Here is a 19,371-nt window from a genome sequence, read left to right on the forward strand (position 1 = left end):
ATATTTAAGAGCAGTTGTTGTTACATGCAAGCAGGAAGTGTGACTTCATTCTTAGTATTTAATGATTAAAACATTTCTTTAGCTTAACCAGGCTATGAATGAGTCATGTCCCAAGAATCCCTTGAATCAAATGATTCTAACTTCGATTATTGGCTTATAATTTGATTATTAAAGATTGAAAATTTTAGAGTTACACATTCATTAAGGAAAATCTCCACACTTGAACTTATGAGGGTTAGGATCATATATGGAAGGCATGACACAACCAAAAGAGGGTCTAGCAAATGAATGAATTGGATCATTGAATAGGTCTGTTAGAATATGTGGGATCCAACTGTTAGATTGGTTTAAGATCTCACCGTTGGATCTTCTTTGACGTAGATTGGGTAAGTTGACTAAATGAAGCATCTAGATAAATTAGGCAATTTATGGAAGAGACAAGCAAGAGATAGAATCAAATCACTAAACTTGGATACTACTACAAGAGGATCATTGTGTACTTATATAGACCACTTACATGATAAACATAGAATCAAATCAAGATACCTATGAAGGGAAGTAATCCTAATCAAATCTACTTTCTAATCTCTCTTGCTTGTCTCTTCTCTCCATTGCCTAATTTATCTAGATGCTTCATTTAGGCAACTTACCCAATCTACCTCCAAAAAGATCCAACGGTGAGATCTTAAACCAATATAACAGTTGGATTCCACATATTCTAATAGTCCCCACCTATACTTTTGTGTATATTCATTTATAATATTGATCCTATATAAAGCAAAGTCCCCCTCCTACTTTTCATGGGGGACTTATAAAGATTGATTTACCAAGTTGGGCGTAGAGGAGGTGGACAGATTCTCTCACCCCAAGCAAAAGCCAAAAAATCTTTACTATCCCCCATTTATTACTCTACTATATATGGATTCCCAAAAATCTACTTTGATCTCCTTTGATCTCCCAAAAATCTACTCTCTGTCTCTCTCTCTCACACACACACACAATATCCGTTAAAAGCAACCACCCCACAATCTTTCATGTGAGCATAGTGGGAGCATGGTACTCTTGCCTATTTTCCCTCGGGCCCTCTTTCTTTCGATGGAAAAATGGGCATAGAACAAATTTTAAACCCATTTTTCCACTTTAAAATGGGCATAAATTTTGTGAGCAAAATTTGTTTTATGCCCATTTTAGAGCTTTAAAAATTGTGAGCAATAAAAGTATTTGAGAAGTATGCTTGTTTGTCTGATGATCCATGCTGTTCATAGGTTATGTTGTCAAAGGGTTAGGATCACCTAACTTGCAAGATTTCGTGGCATGACCCACTCATAAACCTTTTCAAAAAAAAAAAAAAAAACCCCACTCATAAACAGACCTAGAAATTTAAGTTTTGGACCAATCTGTTGTAAAAAAGACAGTGCAGATGCGTAAGAATAGGAAGTGAGTTGGAATCCTCACCAAATGCTAAAAACAGCGGAAATGACCAAATAGCTGGTGTTTTCCGAACAAAGTTCTGTTTGGAAGCCTTGACCAGCTAGAGGCTCAATCCCGTTTGGAAGTGTTGGCTCGGAGAGTAATAGAATAAGAAGTCACGCGGGAAGAGACAAACATTTGATTTGTCTAGAAGAATAGTTGAATAGTGATAAGTAATGTTTGTGCTGTGAATTAACAGTGCAGTAGGATAACGATATACAAAAGAAAAATGAAAATTCACACACACAAAATATACAGATTTACGTGGTTCACCCAGTTTGGATTGGGCTACATCCACGGTAGAGCGATAAGCTAACGATTCCACTATTCTGAAGAAGAGATTACAAAAGCCCGTACAACTCTCAAGGCGGCTCCTAATATCACACCCTATATATGGCATTCCGAGACGCATTACAAAAGAGATAAAAGCCCTAATTCATGAAACTGTACCGCACTTTCCAGATTAGACTGAGAACGGGCTTCACCAATAACAGTTTGGTTGCACAACAATCCTTTCGAAGAGTAGTGGAAAATGTAGGGGTTTCATTACCAATGTGGAGAGAGAGAGAGAGAGAGAGAGAGAGAGAGAGAGACCTTTTCCACTATTCTTCTACCAAAATTTTACCATTTTTGTAGAATTTGGTTAGAAGATGAGTAGGGAAAAAATTAGTGCCACATGGGCGCCACATGAGAAAAAATCGATAATAATGCCTCAAACATGTTGGGTAGTCAAGTGGAATTTCATTACAATAATGGCAACCAAATAAGGAATCGGCATTCATTGGCGTTTGAAATTCTAATGAATTCCAAGCGCTTGTGTAACCAAAATTATATGAAGCAAAGACGTTTTTGCAAGCATGGTGGTCCCACAATCATCACATGCCCCTTACATTTTTCGTAGGCCCTTATTTTGTCATTTTTTTGGGGTAGGCCCTTCATTAGAAATCTTATCACTTGGGGCTGTTTGGATACGTGGATTTTAGAATCTTGGATTTCCTCCAAATCGTAGTTGGGAGACGTGAGAAGGAGACCAACTGTCTTTTTCTGTTTTCTCTCCTTTCTTTCCATCAGCAAGAGAACAGTAAGGTCATCCCATGTTTCCAGGTTTTAGAAGTCTCAGGATGTGAGAGAGATTTAAAAAAACCTGGATTTCTTACTTAAAATCCAAGATTCTAAAGAGAAGTGAAGCAAGCAGTCTCCTTCTTGTCTCGACTCCCAACTACAATTTTGAGCAAATCCAAGATTCTAAAATGAGGTCGTTTGGATACGCAGATTTTAGAATCAAGGTGTTAGTTTGAAAACATTGTAAAAGAGGGTTCATGATCAACCTGTTATATGCTGTCCTGGCAGAGTTTCTTGGATTTTAAGTAGGAAATTCAGGTTTTAGAAATCTCGCACCCATCCTGACATTTCTAACACCTGTAAAAATGGGATGGTCGCATGCTCTCCTGCTGTCAGAGAGAAGGGTGAGAAATCAGAAAACGATGGCTGGTTTCTTTTTTTTCTAGTCTCCCATTCATGATTCTCATGAAATCCAAGATTCTTATTTGTATTTCTCTCGTTTTCACTGTAATTTGGGCAAACTTCCTTTCAGTAAATAAAACTGGGAGATGATAAATTCGCACCCCGTGTAGGATTATTGGCACCCATGAATGTGATTTGACGTAAAAAGCGAAAAGTCTATTCACGTTACCCTCCTTTTTGACGGCTTTTGATGTCAAATCACGTTAAAGGGTGCCAATAATCCTTAGGGGGTGCGAATTTATCATCTCCCACAAAACTAAACTGTTAAGATCCTAGCCACTATAGAAGTGCCCATCATGACGCCAAAAGCTGATTATGACATTATTAGCCACCAGACATTCCAACCAGTATTCATGTTCCCAATGCCCCCATGAGTATTTACATCTGGGTTTGCATAACGTAGCAGACTCCACAGTCCACACATTTTGTAGCTGAATGAAGCAAAATGCATTTATTATTTCATTTTTTTCAGATCATCTCGAGAAGGTTAGTTATGGTTGGTATTCATATTATGTGTTCGCTGTTTTGAAGAATGTGAGGGAGCCAAACAGAAATTACTTTGAATTGAGGTACTTGATTCCTGCTTAAGGTTTGTAAGACTGGCAATTCCTAGTATTTCAGTACACAGAACTACAAACTATGTGATTTTTTGTGGAGAGAGAGAAGAGGGGGTTTTCTTGGGTTCTTCTTATGTATCTTTTTTTTTTTATTATTATTATTTCTTACGGGTTTTCTCCGGGTTTTCCTTCGAGTTTTCTCTTGAGTCTTGGGTGAGAGAAGCAAGGAAAGGATGTGGTTTTGTGGTTTTGGATTAAATCCATATTGTAATCCTTGTATATTGTTTTTGTCTATAATTCTATGTGAAGATCATGTTCTCGCCCGCGGATGTAGGCATTGGCAGAACGATGTAAGAACTCGGTGTTCATCTTCTGGGCTGGTATCTTGTTTTACATTTCCGTTAATTTGTGCACAATCAGATCAGATTTGCCCGTGGTTTTTTCAACAGAACAAGTTCGGATGTCTTCTATCTATCTAAAGCTGTTTTTCTGCATAAACACAGATAAGTAAGATATACATAAGCACAAATCGAGCTAGTTGGGAATCAACCATAGGAATTAGGGTATGTGAGCAACATTTTTGAGACATTCAATGTCGTACAACACCACATCTTATTGGCAGGTATATAATTTTCCCTGCGTTTTCATTTTGGCATCCTGTACCTCTAGTTCATCTTGAAACTTTTTTTGTGAACTTGTCATGAGCTTCTTTTGCATTCCTTTCTTCCTTTTGGATAGACTATTCAAAACGCCAGAAGCTGCATGAAGCGATAGCTTGAGCCTCAACAAGAAGTAGAAAACAAGCTATTTTATGACTAGTGTCCAGTAATCACAAGATTCTGAAGGTGCACATACACACACGACGTTGAAAATTTGAATAACTGTTATTCAAAGTTTTCAAACTACCAGCTCCGGATTTTATTAGACAGGTTAATCTGAATGAAGAAGGGATGTTCAATTCTCATCATACATAGCTCATCCTTTGTAACAAAATGGGAATTTACTAAGAATAAACAGAAATTACATGTGTTATTGGCAAAAGAGACTACTCAAACCTGAATCTGGTTATTCGGAGTTGAAATAATAAAAAACAACACAGTTTTCATAATCAACAACACCATTTCATGAGAATCCTCAATGGTGGATGTCAAATCTGTCATCATTTCCGCCTTCATCGTCACTGGAAAATACAATCTTGTCCAAGGATCTAATTGAGCAGGCTCCACTGCACATGCAAAAGTGTGAAGGTTCTGTAGCAAGAAATCTCCATTTCAAAATTTCAGACAGTATGAGCTGCTTGGATTGCATTTATGTCCAAATTCTTCAGCCTCACCACAGATTCTATATGTCCTTTTAATGTATGCATTTCCCTCAACCTGCAAATTCACCACGCTTCCCATGTCACTAATTTAAGAAAGATCAATACCTCAGAGTTCATTTCAGGAACTATGCAATGACTTTACTTGTTTTCTTCAATCAAAGCAACAAGCTATCGAAAGATACTAGGTAAAACAAATTAGTTATTCCACATCTGGATGGGCTGACCATATTTTCTACATTGGTTATCCATTTGGGTGTTTTCATATTCCTTTTGCCTTTCAACTTCAAATACCCAACCCAACTATAGCCTTTTCCCCTGGCATCAACCAGATGTGAATGGTGATGAACTTGCATAAGAAAAGGATATAGGTGTGTTTCATAGGCATGAAAGAAGTTGAGCAAATGTAGGCTTTATTGGGCTTTCTTGAATTATCAATATCCATTACAACTAGCAGTCATGGGGCCAAAGAAATTACTGGTCTCTTCATATCAACCCTTGAAAGTCATGGAATGCAGTACTCCAAATGGTGGTATGGTTCAGATAAAATTGGTTTCTAAGATGCATAGCGTATCATGAATTCCCATAACCAAGAAATAGTTTAGATCAATAAGGCCCTGTTTGTTTTGGATTTTGAGAACCGATTCAGTCCAAAACTGATTATTGGACTTAAAATTAAATATAAATTTGGGTCCAATAATCAGTTTTGGACTGACAACGGTTCTCAAAATCCAAGACAGACAGGGACTTAGCTGCCAACACCAGTGATTCTTTGAAAAGAAACACAGAACCTAAGCCTAGCTTCCTCGTGCAATGTTTTAGGGAGATCAGTAGAAAATAACAGATATGCAAAGAATCTGGAGTTCCAAACAAGTGATTCTTTGAAATTCAATCAGCTGAAATCCCTGACAAAGGGTCCATTTTATGTGGGTTTCTAACAGAATCTTGTGGGTCTATGAATGAGAATCAAAACATGGATAAGTGACAGAAAACCTGTTCTAAGTGGATCATGTGTATCAGAGAAACATTCTTAGGCAGATATGAAGCTAAGGACTCAATGGACTCCGATTTAAATAGGGTAAGGAACCCGTATTCATGGACTTGTAGAACTTCTTGCCAAATGCACCAGTGACTTCCAAATAATATGTAGTTTTGCTAAGCATGAATTAGAAAAGCTTAGAGGTGTGCTATTTCTGTTACCTGGATATTTCGGCACGTCGCCTGGCCTGTTCAGCAATCAGAGAAGAATGCTTCCCGTTGCCCTCCAAATCTGATGAGATCAACCCTTGTAGAGTTCTCTGAGAAAGTACCCACTTAGCCTCTCTATCCTCCCTCCCATAATCTTTCTTAGTAGAAAAAGCCGTCTGTCAAAATCCATAGAGGAAAGGCAGTGTAAAACCAACTCAGTCATATAAATCAAACTCTGAGAGAACCATGGAATCAGCCCCATTGAGACACATTTTCTCTATCAATTCATATGCCTATTCACTTGCTAATGTGATAGCAAGATTGAAACAAGGCCACATTCTAATATAAATCTTTGCAACAATGAAGCCATCATATTATTATTTTGCAGCAGCAACAGCTTACATAGCAAAGAACAGAAATAACACTAGTGATGGCATTTGTATCTGCTACTAGTCGAGTGTGAATTAGACATGACAACGGAGAAACTGGAAAGGTCGTAGGATGAATAACAAATAGAAAAAGTACGGATTTCACTAACCTTTCTTTCAAATATGAGTTTCCAGGCATCTCCACTAAGACAATAACGGACGGTGAATTTGATTATATCCAGGGGTATGTAGAAGATCACACTGTATATCCATATGATACCAGCCCAGCCCCAGCCAATGCCACTGATCGAAGCAAAGCTGATTTTTGCATAAACCGCAATCAAAGTAGCCACCTGTATGAAAAGTCAATAGTTGCATTAATGTGTCCAGTCAAGTTACGGCAAGACTTTAACAACCAATGGTGCACATTTAGTCACAGTATTGGGCAATGCTGATCTTGCTGATCCTGTTCGCCTTAGTGGAATTCTTCCTGACAGATTAGGGCTTGATTTATTTCATGCTTCAGAGTTTACAATTCTGCATATAATTCATTAAATAATTGGAGTTTGACTCAATTTGTAGTTTTTGGGGGTTCAATCAATTTTCGTGACAACAAATTACAGAAAAAAGTTCCCAAAAAAGTTCTTCATCCAACTTTGCAGCCAAGTCAATATGAAACTTGCAGGTTCTGTAGAAGGCAAATACGAGTTTGGAATCAATACTCAAGAGGTTTGTCAAACCTTGCTTTTTTGGCCATGGTCTATCTAGTTTCTCGAAAATTCATAAAACCACTCACGCAAGCGCACATACAAATGGACAAGATTACTATAGCTTGGCAAAAACCTAGAGCTGGAATCTGAGTCTTTAGAGCCATGGAATCCTGAGAATTGTCAGACCAATCAGATTCTTGATTAAGACCGGGCTCATAGTTTACTTCTACTTTCTTTAGTCGGGACTCATAGTGGATAGAGAGGCAATCAAAAGTCTATAACCAAATAATTTGAGGCAGTGGAAAAAGTGGAGTAGAAACTAATGTTGAATAACTCACTATAGCAAATTCCATTCAGAAATCTTACCAGCTGAGCCACCACAAATGCACACATCAAGAGAGTCCCAGGCCTCTCCACAAACGACCAACTTTGACTGCGGGTAACAAATATGAGAGCCTGGCTAATGATGCTCACTTGCAGATAAATGGCAGATGAGATCTCCTCGGTACTGCTACTCAGAGATTTCACATGAAAATAAGTCTGCAACCAAAAACCAAAAACCAGTTAAGAGGCATACCAGGCAAATGGAAGATTTTCCTCTCAGAATCCGAGTTAGTAATCAAGAAACTAGCAATGATACCTCAAAAAAATTGGTGCTTTCAATAACCCAGTAAAATAGAACAGTAACTAGAGCAAGGTAAGTTCCTATGACGATGCCGGTTGCAAAGATTTCGTTCAGCTTCCAGCTATCAGGCCTTGGAGATGGTTTCACTCTATCTTTGGAAATGGTCATGATGGTCCCTGATTTGAAATAAAATGGTTGTGAGTTTAAGACCCTTTCGGCGGTATCCTATGAAGCTGCTCTTGGATGGCTAAGGATAAGCTGATCAATGAGAAATATTTTTCTCTATTTATTTAATTAATTTACGCAAACAATGAAAAAAATAAACAAGGATTCATCAAGCATGCTCTTTATTTCCATGCCCAGCATGAAGGGATACACATTGTGAGCAGTTTGATGATGAGCAGGCCAAGAAGTATACCCAGAAAGAATTTTGTCACAAGGAAATTCTGAATCCGAAACACATGGTGCTAGAAAGAAGTACATGCAACGGATCTCTGATGACACAAGCAAAACTATTATATATGTTTAACAAATAACAAAAAGTGGCTTCATTCACAATGAAGCCATTTGGCTAACAACAAGAAACCATTCATTGCCTCCAAGAAAAATACTAAGCAAATATCAGTATGGAATTGAAGCAAGCCCATAGTTCTATGAGGTTTGAAGCTACAATAACCAGATACGGATATTGATATGGACATGGACGGGGATACAGATACAAGTATCTCATAAAATGGGATAAGACACAAGACTTGCACCAATATCATAAAACCGAACTAGATTTAACTTTTAAGATGGAATTAATAATAATTTTAAAAGAGTTTTTATATGATGCCCGACCGTCAAGTACCGTAAAAAAGGTACCACCCTTGATATTTGATCCAACAGCAGCCCACTTTTTAAGAGGCTGCTGTTGGATTAAATATCAAGGGTGGTACTTTTAAAGTACCACCTTCACGCTACTTCACGGTCGGGCACCATATAATTCCTCATTTTAAAATAGCATCTATAAGACACACTCATAATTGTAAATATGCAACATGAGTAAGCAAAAAAGCATGATAGTTAATTTGAAGAGAGTAGCATATATTTGAAATATGATAGTTATATTTTTGGTCAACAGAAGTATTCATGAAGTATCCAGTACAAATATCGGTATCATATCCAGGACATGATACATTGGGCCTACACAAGTATCCAGGTATCAGTTTTTAGAAAAGGAAACAAAGCAAGGAAGAAGCATTACCATCATTCAGTATGGCTATTATCAAAACCATGAAAGGAGGGAAGTCATATTTCCAGATCAACGTAAGGAGTGCAAAACCAACCTGTAGGAGGAACAACCCCAATAAATTGCGAGGGCCATGACAAATACTGAAAATAGCTGCAACAAATACTGAAAATATAAACACTTCGAACATTCTTTTTTTTTATGGTATAAACACTTTGAACTTACCACGATCCTTATGGTTATGGATACGGCATAAATCTGCAGATTTCATTGGAGTGATAAGTACAATTATATAAGCACATTATGACAGCAAGAAATATAATAAAAATGATATGATCTCTACCGTGTAGTTCTTCATTCTCTGGAATATAGCCCGACTAGTTAATACAGCACTAACGATAACACTTAAGCCAGGCTCTGTTAGGACTATATCGGCAGCACTCCTAGCAGCATCTGTAGCATCTGCTACTGCTATTCCAATATCTGCTTTCTTTAAAGCTGGTGCATCATTCACACCATCTCCGGTCATGCCACAAACATGCTTCTTTTCTTGAAGAATTTTCACTATCTCATACTTGTGTTCTGAAAATGACATAGACAAGATAAATAGAATCAATGAAGAAAAGAACAAAATTGGATCATGGAAAAGAAACACAAATTCTAGTTGACATAAACAGAGCTATGTTTCTTGCAAAATGGATATCCAGAAATCACTGCCAAATTCTAATCATTGTTGGTTAATTTATGAATCCAAAAAAAAAAAAAAAAATTGAGAATCCTCCCTCATAGTCTGACACTATGAGTATTACCATGTAGAAATTATAAGATAAAATTTCTTTTTTCCAGGAAATTAGTAAGGGGATTCAAATACCTGGGAAAACACCAGCAAAACCATCAGCTTTTTCAATGAGTTCATCCACAGGAAGTGCTTCATTTTCATCTTTGTTACGACCAAGCAATGATGAAGAGGGATACATGTTTGTTCCCATGCCAAGACGCCGTCCCGTCTCCTTTGCAATTGCGAGTTGATCACCTATGTGAGCAAAAAACATTTATCTTTTACTCAGACAGAGCAGGCAAATGTAGAAGCTTGAGATCTTCCCCGTTTTTTCAAACTCACAAGGGATCATAGAAAAACTGAAGACAATGAAAATGTAAATCCCATAATATGTTCTTGAGTATACTCTAGAATTCAAGTTGTAAAAGGGAGAAAAATGTAAAACGATATTTAGAATTGTCACAGAGACATACAATTCCTTGGCTAAACCCATCTGTCTATGTAGACCACTGTAGACGTGGCATTATGTTGGAAACAATTGAAATTGACCAGTGGGTGGAGCTAATGTGGATGAACACAGGCCAAAAACCTCACTTGTTGGCAACACTATGTGTCCAATCAGTGGCATACAAATGCACGGTTGAAACAGAAATGGCCAACAGGTCACATTAGAAGTCATTGATCAGACAGCTTTTTCAACTGTTTAAACTTCTGAACCTTGACCATCCACAAAGGGGCCATCCACTGGTGGGCTGCCAGTTAGCTGCACATGTGCCACGTGTACAGTGGTAATTCTGAAAGTGTGCTGCGTGCACCCCAAGACAGTGCACCTTGCTGCATGGTACAACACACACACACACACACACACACACACACACACACACACACACATAGAGAGAGAGAGAGAGAGAGAGAGAGAGAGATATCTTGATCAGTTTCTGTGAAAGTAGTACTTGATAAGTAATGGATCTTTAAAATTTCTTATTGGAGGCAAATCTGATGAGAAAAGGCGCATAAACTTCTAACATAGAACTCCCTATTCGAATTTATACGAACTATAGCTAGAGATTAGACAACACGGTTTGATATGGTATTGCTAAAATTCAAATCTACCTGTTATCATCTTCACACAGACACCAAGGTTTAGAGCTCTGCGAATGGTCTCGGCACTGTCATGTCTAGGAGGATCGAATAATGGTAACAAGCCACAAAATGTCCATGGGCCTCCAGGGCTCTCTTGGGTTTTCTCTGGAACAGACTGAATGTTTTGATTGAACATAGACACAAGAAGAAAATGAGGAACTTGTCAGTAGGACAAATAGTAAATCATTAGGGGCGAGAGAAGTACAGAAATTACGATTGTATTTCAAATTGTTTTTATAAATTGACCAATCACAATTAGATAAATAGATTGTGTTTTCTTTTCTTTTCTTTTCTTTTTCTTATTTGTTTTGAAGCCAACTGCTTGTTGATAAAGTTAAACAAAGTAATTACAGTGTCCGTGATATCAAAATTCCACCACAAAATAGGCTAGCAATGACCCATTCAGTAATTTATTCTGCTGGCAGTTTCATTCTAACATGTTCCTGACATGTCACTTCAAGTTAGCCAAGTCTCTTGGATATACCTGATAAGCAACTCCTAGTGAGCGCAGTCCCCTTTCTGCAAACTTTTCGATGATGGAATGCACTTTTCCAGCAATTTCATGCTTTTCTGGACATAGATTTAGAATCTGAAGTGAAGACCAACACAGTTTCAGCTATGGTTACAGTTTCTGAATAAGCAATCAATTGCCAAACCCAGAAAATAGGATTTTTTTGCCGAAAATCCCAGAAAAAGGACAATGCAGAAGATGTATGCAACATTGGTTACAAAATTAGAGCTGTATAATCTGCATAAAGCATAAGATCACATTCACAGTAATTGGCATCTGAGATTTTATCGAGTAGACAGAAAGATGTGTACTTGCGTATTGTTATGTGGAAAACATAAGCAATAATTTCATCGTATTTGTAACGATTCAAAATTCTTAGAAATATTTAACGAAACACATGAAAAGAAGTGAAAAGAAGATACAGTTTTGACGAACATATTTTGTAGCGAGAAGTGCTTGAATAGTTATGCCAGTGAATATAAGTTCCAGATATGAGCTAACTGGAATGTTATAGTACACTTTTGTAGTTATTTAAATCTGTAAGTACCTGTTCAGGAGCTCCTTTGCTAGCTCGATACCAGTTACCCTCGGAATCGATGTATGTAATGGCAGTACGCTTGTCAACGGGATTGAAGGGCAGAAAATGTACTTCAGTGATGTTTGCACGTGCCTGTAGGCAAAAAGTACGCTTAAACCTTTCTGTTTAAATGAGTACAGGAAAGAAAAATCATGATTACTGGCAAACCACATAATTTCGTGGAAAAAATGTTTCTTTACCTCCTTTGGATCAGCAAGCATGTTAACAATGGCTGAATCGATGGCATCCTGGTTCTCCAGCCTTGAGGCTCTGGCTGCAAGTAAGACAACCATGTCTCTGTCCACTTCTTTGTTGAAAAGCTAAAAGAGGAGGACCATATTAGTAGAAGTACATGGATGGATAGAAGGTTTAAATTTTGGAAACGGTAAACATTTGTTCAATCTGGGCATCCATTCCAGAAGTTCATGACTATCACTCTTCAGTAACAAAAAATGATGAACTGTTGACATTATACTCTTTTGGAATTTGATCGGTGCATTTCTACCTGACATAAAATCAAAGCTCAGTGATTGTTTGAAAGAAATATCTAGAAGCATCTAATATACTGTGCTGCATATGGATAGGATGCACAATTGTAGTTCTTCAAATAAGCATCGTCGACAAAGTTGCTGAGCCCAAATTTTGACTCTGTAAGTTAAATCATGGTATGCCAACCCCAACTAGTTGGGACAAAGGCTTAGTTGAGTTGAGTTGAGAAGTTAAATCATGGTATACTAGGAGAAATGATAGCTATGGAGCTCCTAAGTAGAACATAGCTAAAATTCTGTATTATGTCTGATGCAAGAGCCTAGTGGATGTGTCGTTTGTTGGACAGCCACGTGGCAACCTTATGACTTGTCCAATTGTCATCCATGTGGCACATCCATGTAGATTTAACTAAGTCTCTATGAGTTGTTGCATGTGTAATGGAAGCTATTTAAGAATGACATAATTGAGTTCATAATTTCTTCTTAGTCTATATATGAAAATGGTATAATTGAGTTTATAATTTCTTCTTAGCCTATATATGACATTGGTATTTTGACTAAAGTGGTATCTGACGACATAGGAAAATAGTTAGATTGCATAGGAGATGTTTTGGTCTTTATTGTGGGAGTTATGATCGTCCTCAAGTCTACTTATTGAGGGGCCACTCATAGTCACCTTTTCCTATATATAAGAATGAAACTAAAAAAAAAAAACTTTTGGTAAACCTATTTTTTTTTTTAAATTATCTTGATGTATTTTGGAGTGGAGTGATTCCTTTTTAGGAGTAAAGTGATTACTCAGTCCCGGTCTTGAGTCATGCAGCTGCAAACTGGTTAATCGATTCTTGGTAATAACATCGTACCCGCATCGAGTGAGTCCGCCACAATCTGGTCGAGCGACTCTCAACTATATCACTCTTACTGCAGACCTCGGCCTGCAATAAATTGGTATCAGAGCAGGTTGAACCCCTGAACCAATATATTTGTTGTGCACAGACAACCCAAAATTTTCTCAATCCATAAAATTACGGTATCTTACAATCTAGATCCAAAGAATTTTTTCTTATCCACACACGGCAGCATATATCAGCTGAAATGCCTTCAAGTCTACTTTCCAAAGCAACAAACAGCTCATTGATTGGGGTGTTCTAAAGAGAGATCTCTTCACAATACTAACGGTCCTCAAAGTAGTGTGTTATAGCCAAGCTTTGTTATTGTTGGCTTGTAGACTTGAATAGGAATGAAGTTTGCTTTTGAAGAAATGAATAGGAATGAAGGATTCTACACTCCTGGCTCAAGTGGAGTTATGGAAGTCCCGATGAATGATCTATGGTGTACGAAATTTTTGGCTAGAGCTCCAAAGATGCATGTATCATGGATGAAGAACTCAAACTACTTGATGAGCAGCTTTGGCAAGACTTCACAACAAACTCAATTTCACATTCATTTCTTGGACAGGGTGAATGATGCATAGCAAGTGGATGTCTAGTTGGACAGCCATATGGCAACCATATGGCTTGTCCATTGTCACCCATGTGGCACATTCATGTGGGTTTGACTTTGTCTACAGGTTGTTGCATCGGTAATGGGAGATATTTAAGTACAATATAGTTAGTTGAGTTCTTTGCTAATTTCTTCTTGGTATGATGGTTTGGCTATATAGAGAAATACCATTTTGACTACATAGGAAAGTGGCATTTAACTACGAAGAAAAATGTTAGATTGCATAGGAAATATTTTGGTTGTTATTGTGGGAGTTATGTTAATCCTCAAGTCTAATGTACTTTTCCATAAATTTCAAGAATAAGATTAAAAAAAAGACTTTTGATGAAGCCTAATTTTTTTGTACGAGTATCTTGCTGCATTTTGGAGTTGATTGATTCCTCCATCCCGGAGTTGAATGATTTCACCACAAACCGGTTGAATGATTTCTGATAATGTCCTCCTACACGGCGTCGAGTGATCGTGTCACTAGCCAGTCAAGCAATTCCAGATTATATCTCTCCTATTGCAGACCTCAGCCTGCATCAATATCTGAAATGCTCATAATATAGGTCTCCTACCATAGGGCTAAACCTCCAAATCTATCATAGACACTCTTTCAACTAGAAATTATTTAGCTTTCACTCAAAACTCCTATGCGAGTTTCAAAAAATGTTATGGAGTGCAATATTTGGACCAGTAACCCTAAATTTCTAAATATTCAATCACTGTACCTCTATGAGATTTCTGTCAACAGTGAGACGATTCAGAGTAAGTGTGCCAGTTTTGTCACTGCAGAGTACATCCATTCCAGCCATTTCTTCAATTGCAGTCATCCTTTTGGTAATTGCACCCTATAGAACAACAGCGATGAAAAATGTAAGCTTCTAACAAACAATTCCTTTAAGAAATGATACTATGAGATGCAGTCAAAACTCATGAGTATCCTGTAGTTGGGCCCATCCATGCATTACACGATAGGATTGTTCACTGGTGGGAATTGCCATGCAGATTCCATAGTCTAAAATGTAACTTATGGTTAACCATCTGATTAGAGGACCACAATGTGGACCTCATTCCTCAGTTCTTTTTTAGAGTCCAGCTCCAGGCCACTGATCGAGAGCATGATCATATGATGAATTAGATTTTATTCTTCCGATGGATAGTTGAGACCATCACAGAGGCAGTGAATCATATAGGTGCATCTCATGGTATTGTTCCCAGGACTAAGAGCCCTACCTGTTGTGAAAGGCGGTGAGAACCAATTGCGAGTGTAACAGATAACACGGTGGGCATGGCAATGGGTATTCCACCAATTAAGAGAACAAGAAGGTTGTTTATTCCACTTCTGTATGAACGATGCTGGACAGCAAACATGACAATGATTTCAAGAACCATTCCCACAGCTATCGAGCAAATACAGAAGTTCCCAATGGCTGTAAGAACCTGAAGGAAAAAAATAAAGAGATCATAATTAAACTCTGAAGTACTAAAGCATGTTCACCAAACACCATACTTATGATGGATTATGCACATAATTTGACCAAATATCGTTATAAAATTGGCAAGAATAAAGAGCGTCCAGTGATGGGTAAATACCATTTTGAATTATTTAAGATAAATCAAATCTTTTTGCAGAATGAGTACCATGATTAATAACAGTAAGTATTGTGTATGTTCAAGAAGAATAAATGCAAAAAACGAAAGGGGTGGAGTTACAAGGATGTTTGTCTAGTTTTTGTAATACAACAAACATAGCTGTAAAATATGGCCACATTTTCTAAATGTATAACTATGTAACACATACATTTCGCTGCCAAACAATGCTTTCTACTTCAGTAGTTTATGGAAAAAGCAGGGACATGATTATTAAGTGGCTGCTGTGGTTAATGTGACCATTTCTGAAAACACTTGATAGCTGAGCTCATTATGAGAAATCAGGGACATTCATGCTTTTTCAAAAGTATCAAGGTAGAAAGCAAGGCAAGGATGCAATTCCATGAGCGAAAGACAGTTTTGACATGGGACTAGAGGAGCTGAACTTTTCATATCTCACCTGCTGGAAATGTCCAACGACTTCCGTGGAGTCGACTAAATGTGCTGCTTTCCCAAAGAAACTATTAACGCCAGTCGCAATCACAACAGCTTCAATCTCTCCATGCTTACACGTTGAACCAGAAAACACTTCATCTCCTGTCCTCTTTGTGACTGGAAGAGATTCTCCAGTTAGAGCTGACTGCATCAGGGAAGCCCAGATCCAATAAGAATACTTACAATGGTTTCTTCTAAGTTCCAATGGAACAGTGCTATGGATCCATTATGATGAAGAACAAGAACATCCAGTAATTGAATACTGGAGCTGAATACTTTTTGTTTGTACTAGTCTAATTTTATTGTCATTCATGAAGAAATGTTTTTAGGCAAAGAATTAGTGAAACTGACCAAAACTAACAACTCAAAGTGGAAAGAATAATATGGTGTTTGATTTTGTGTATGAGAAGCAATTGCCTGATCAATTTTAAGGGGGTCACCCTCAAGAAGGCGAGCATCTGCTGGGATAATATCACCAAGCTTTATGCTAATTATGTCTCCCGGCACTAAAATAGCAGCATCCTTCTCTTGCCACTGCCCATCTCTGAGAACCTGGGTTATAAAGGTTGTACATAAGATAAAAAACACGTGGCATAGAGAATAGAGAAGATATACACTCAAGGAATAAAAATAATAGAGAAGATAAAAAAAATTGCCATAAATGACCAAAAGTCCAAAAACTTTGAAAATCTTAACCACAAAAAAGGGCAGTCCAGTGCACGAGGCTCCCGCCATTGTGGGGTCTGGGGAGGGCTAGATGTACGCAGCCTTACCCCTGCTTTGCAGAGAGGCTGTTTCCGTGACTCGAAAAAATCTTAACCACTACCATAGAAAAATTCAAAACCTAAGAAATTAAAAGATCTGAATTCTCTGGCATTTATTTTTTCAATCAAAAATCATTCTTTGAAAGGTATGGGCCATTGTTGAATGTGTATGTCTTGTCGCCATTGTTGAATGTGTATATCTTGTCATTACCTGAAAGATCGTATCACTTCTTGGTAAAAAGTGAGTAAAATGTTAGCAAATGCCCCTTCCTCTTGGAAACGTGAATTTACATTCCAGTAATTTAATCAACATCCAAAGTATTTTTTTTTGGAAAACTCAGAACTTCCATTATTCAATTATATAATTTCAGCATTTTCTGAACTATTTTACAACACTTTCATCAGTTTGTAGATTCAATTTGGATTCAGGCGACTTTGGTGCATTTCCAATTTTCTTTGGAAGAGACAGATGATTGTCATTTCTCAAAAAAGTGCATTTCTTACTCATGCATGACCCAACGGCAACATCTATAAATCAGGGTGAATGGATACCCACCTTTGTTTTTGGAGCTAGACGGTCCATAAGTGCCGATGCAGCATTCCCAGCATTATTTTCCTCTATAAAACTAATTGTAGAATTGATGATCAACAGGCAAATGATTCCCACAAAGTCTTGCCAATCAGGACCCTGCCCCTGAAATTTCAGACAATATAGGAGTTAGAAAATAAAAGATGTATATGAATCAAAAGAGCATAAATTTCAAAAGGAAAAAAAAAAAAACAATGACATTATCTTGAATAGCCACTATGTAATTCATTTCTAGATTTAGCTCACACAGAGAAAATAGAAATCCTAGGCCACACCAATGAAGTAGAGAAAGCAGGCTTAGGTTCTCATGAGAGCTCACCCCACCATTAGCAAGGGCAATAGCCATCACTGCTGCAGCTTCCATAACCCATGATAAAGGGTTCCACATAAAACTGAGAAACTTCAAGAACTTGTTCTCCTGCATTCAAACAAATATGTGTAATGATAAAAAAAATTGGAAATCAAGCTTTTAAGCAGTTTTTAGTCTCTTGATGATTTCTCGACACCAATAAACCCGGGGACCGGTTATGTAACTCCATTTTGCTTTGCAAATGAACATGAAACAAACAAATATGTGATATTGAACTATCAGAATATGGCGATTATTACCGGATTCTCCTCAAGCTTGTTCGGGCCGAAAATCATCAAGCGTGCTTCAGCATCTTCAGATGAAAGTCCTGTTCGTGCTGTTCTCAGTTGTTCAAAGACTTCTTCCAGCGGTAAACGTTCCTGTAAATCAAATTGTGCACCAAGATTTGAGAATTATGGCATGGAAAACTTAATGTTTATCTTTTCATATCTTCCAACATAAATCCTGACCAGATCAATTGCATCTCGATTGAAATTCTCGGGATCAAGCAAAGGTTTTTCCAGATTAGCCATGGTTCAAAACTCAGAGGCTTCAAGTTTATCTAACAATCAAATTGTTGTCCCAAGCAAAGAACAAGCTTCCTCAGAAATAAATAAGGCCAGAGCTATGTTGAATCCCCTGACAAAGTTACCAAAAACTTAGGTTATCAGGGCAGAGGCCAGTAAGTAAGAAATAGTTCAAGAGAAAAACATAAGCAAATGTGGCATAATATTAACTGAGACTTACTGGTAAAGAATAAAATCTGGAGAAGAAGGAAGATTCCAGGGCCTGGGAGAAAGTGGAAACCCTAGGTTTTGCAGGGGAATTGGCATGGGTTTTAGAGGTGTTGGGTGGTTAGGGTTTGGGAGGAGGATGTTTAAAAGAAGATGATAGTTTTGGCATTTGACTGTTGGGTGTGGTCTGAAAGCGAGATGAAGAGGTAGCTCTCTCCATACGTTTCCCGCCATTAGAGAACTTACACACACTCTACAGCTAACTCTCCATTTCCTTTCCCTCTCCTAACAGTCTTTCAAAACTTAACGTTCAAACCTAACCTTCCGCGCAAAAACATACAGACCGACCGACCAAAGTCGGGGAAAAAAAACGGGGAACACGGAAAAAATATGAGAACCGCAAAGCGGAGCTGTGTTAAAATCGGGTGATTATAAATTCGCACCCCTGTAGGATAATTCGCGCCCCTGTTGACGTGATTTGTCGTCAAAAAGCGTTAAAGTCTGCCACAATTCACGTTAGAGTGGTGCGAATTATCTTACTGGGGTGCGAATTTACCATATCCCTAAAAGTCTCCTTCTAAAATATAAAGCTAGAGGAATTTGCTAGCGAATTTCCCGGAAAGCCATTTCGCGGCTGACTTTTGCGTGACAGAATAGCCACACGGGCTTACTTTCCAGTATTTTTTGTCTTATTGATTTAATCAGATGAGGTGGCTGTTCTCTTATGCAGAAGTCATCCGTGAATTGCCTTCCCGTGAAATTCCCTAGTAAGATAAACAATGATTTAATTATTTCTTATTATATTTTACTAAATAAGTTATATATAGAAATTAAAATATTTTAGGACTTATGAAAGTGCTATGATTATTTTAAA

General features: G+C 37.7%; 1 protein-coding gene and 1 long non-coding RNA gene across 2 annotated transcripts; one reads left to right on the plus strand and one right to left on the minus strand.

The window, feature by feature from the left end:
• The first annotated feature begins 3,308 nt into the window (after nt 1–3,308).
• Nucleotides 3,309–4,645, plus strand: LOC143881583 (uncharacterized). The gene is made up of 2 exons (XR_013251971.1): nt 3,309–4,173; nt 4,290–4,645. It is a non-coding gene; the product is annotated as an uncharacterized LOC143881583 (long non-coding RNA).
• On the minus strand, nt 4,488–18,701 carry LOC143881582 (ATPase 10, plasma membrane-type-like). Its single transcript, XM_077384743.1, has 22 exons — nt 18,511–18,701; nt 18,234–18,402; nt 18,024–18,143; nt 17,734–17,832; nt 17,382–17,519; nt 16,479–16,613; nt 16,027–16,206; nt 15,210–15,416; nt 14,705–14,824; nt 12,201–12,320; nt 11,971–12,093; nt 11,397–11,501; nt 10,883–11,027; nt 9,863–10,024; nt 9,335–9,573; nt 9,217–9,249; nt 9,007–9,088; nt 7,776–7,936; nt 7,502–7,675; nt 6,596–6,778; nt 6,070–6,233; nt 4,488–4,927 (listed from the first exon to the last, which is right to left on the minus strand). The coding sequence occupies exons 2-22, from the start codon at nt 18,294–18,296 to the stop codon at nt 4,831–4,833; spliced, it is 2,850 nt and encodes a 949-aa protein (XP_077240858.1). The 5' UTR covers nt 18,297–18,402; nt 18,511–18,701; the 3' UTR covers nt 4,488–4,830.
• Nucleotides 18,702–19,371: the final 670 nt, after the last annotated feature.

This window comes from Tasmannia lanceolata, unplaced genomic scaffold, assembly GCF_043159265.1.
Source record: "Tasmannia lanceolata isolate RefF3 unplaced genomic scaffold, GAP_Taslan_0.1 ptg000007l, whole genome shotgun sequence".
NCBI lineage: Eukaryota > Viridiplantae > Streptophyta > Magnoliopsida > Canellales > Winteraceae > Tasmannia > Tasmannia lanceolata.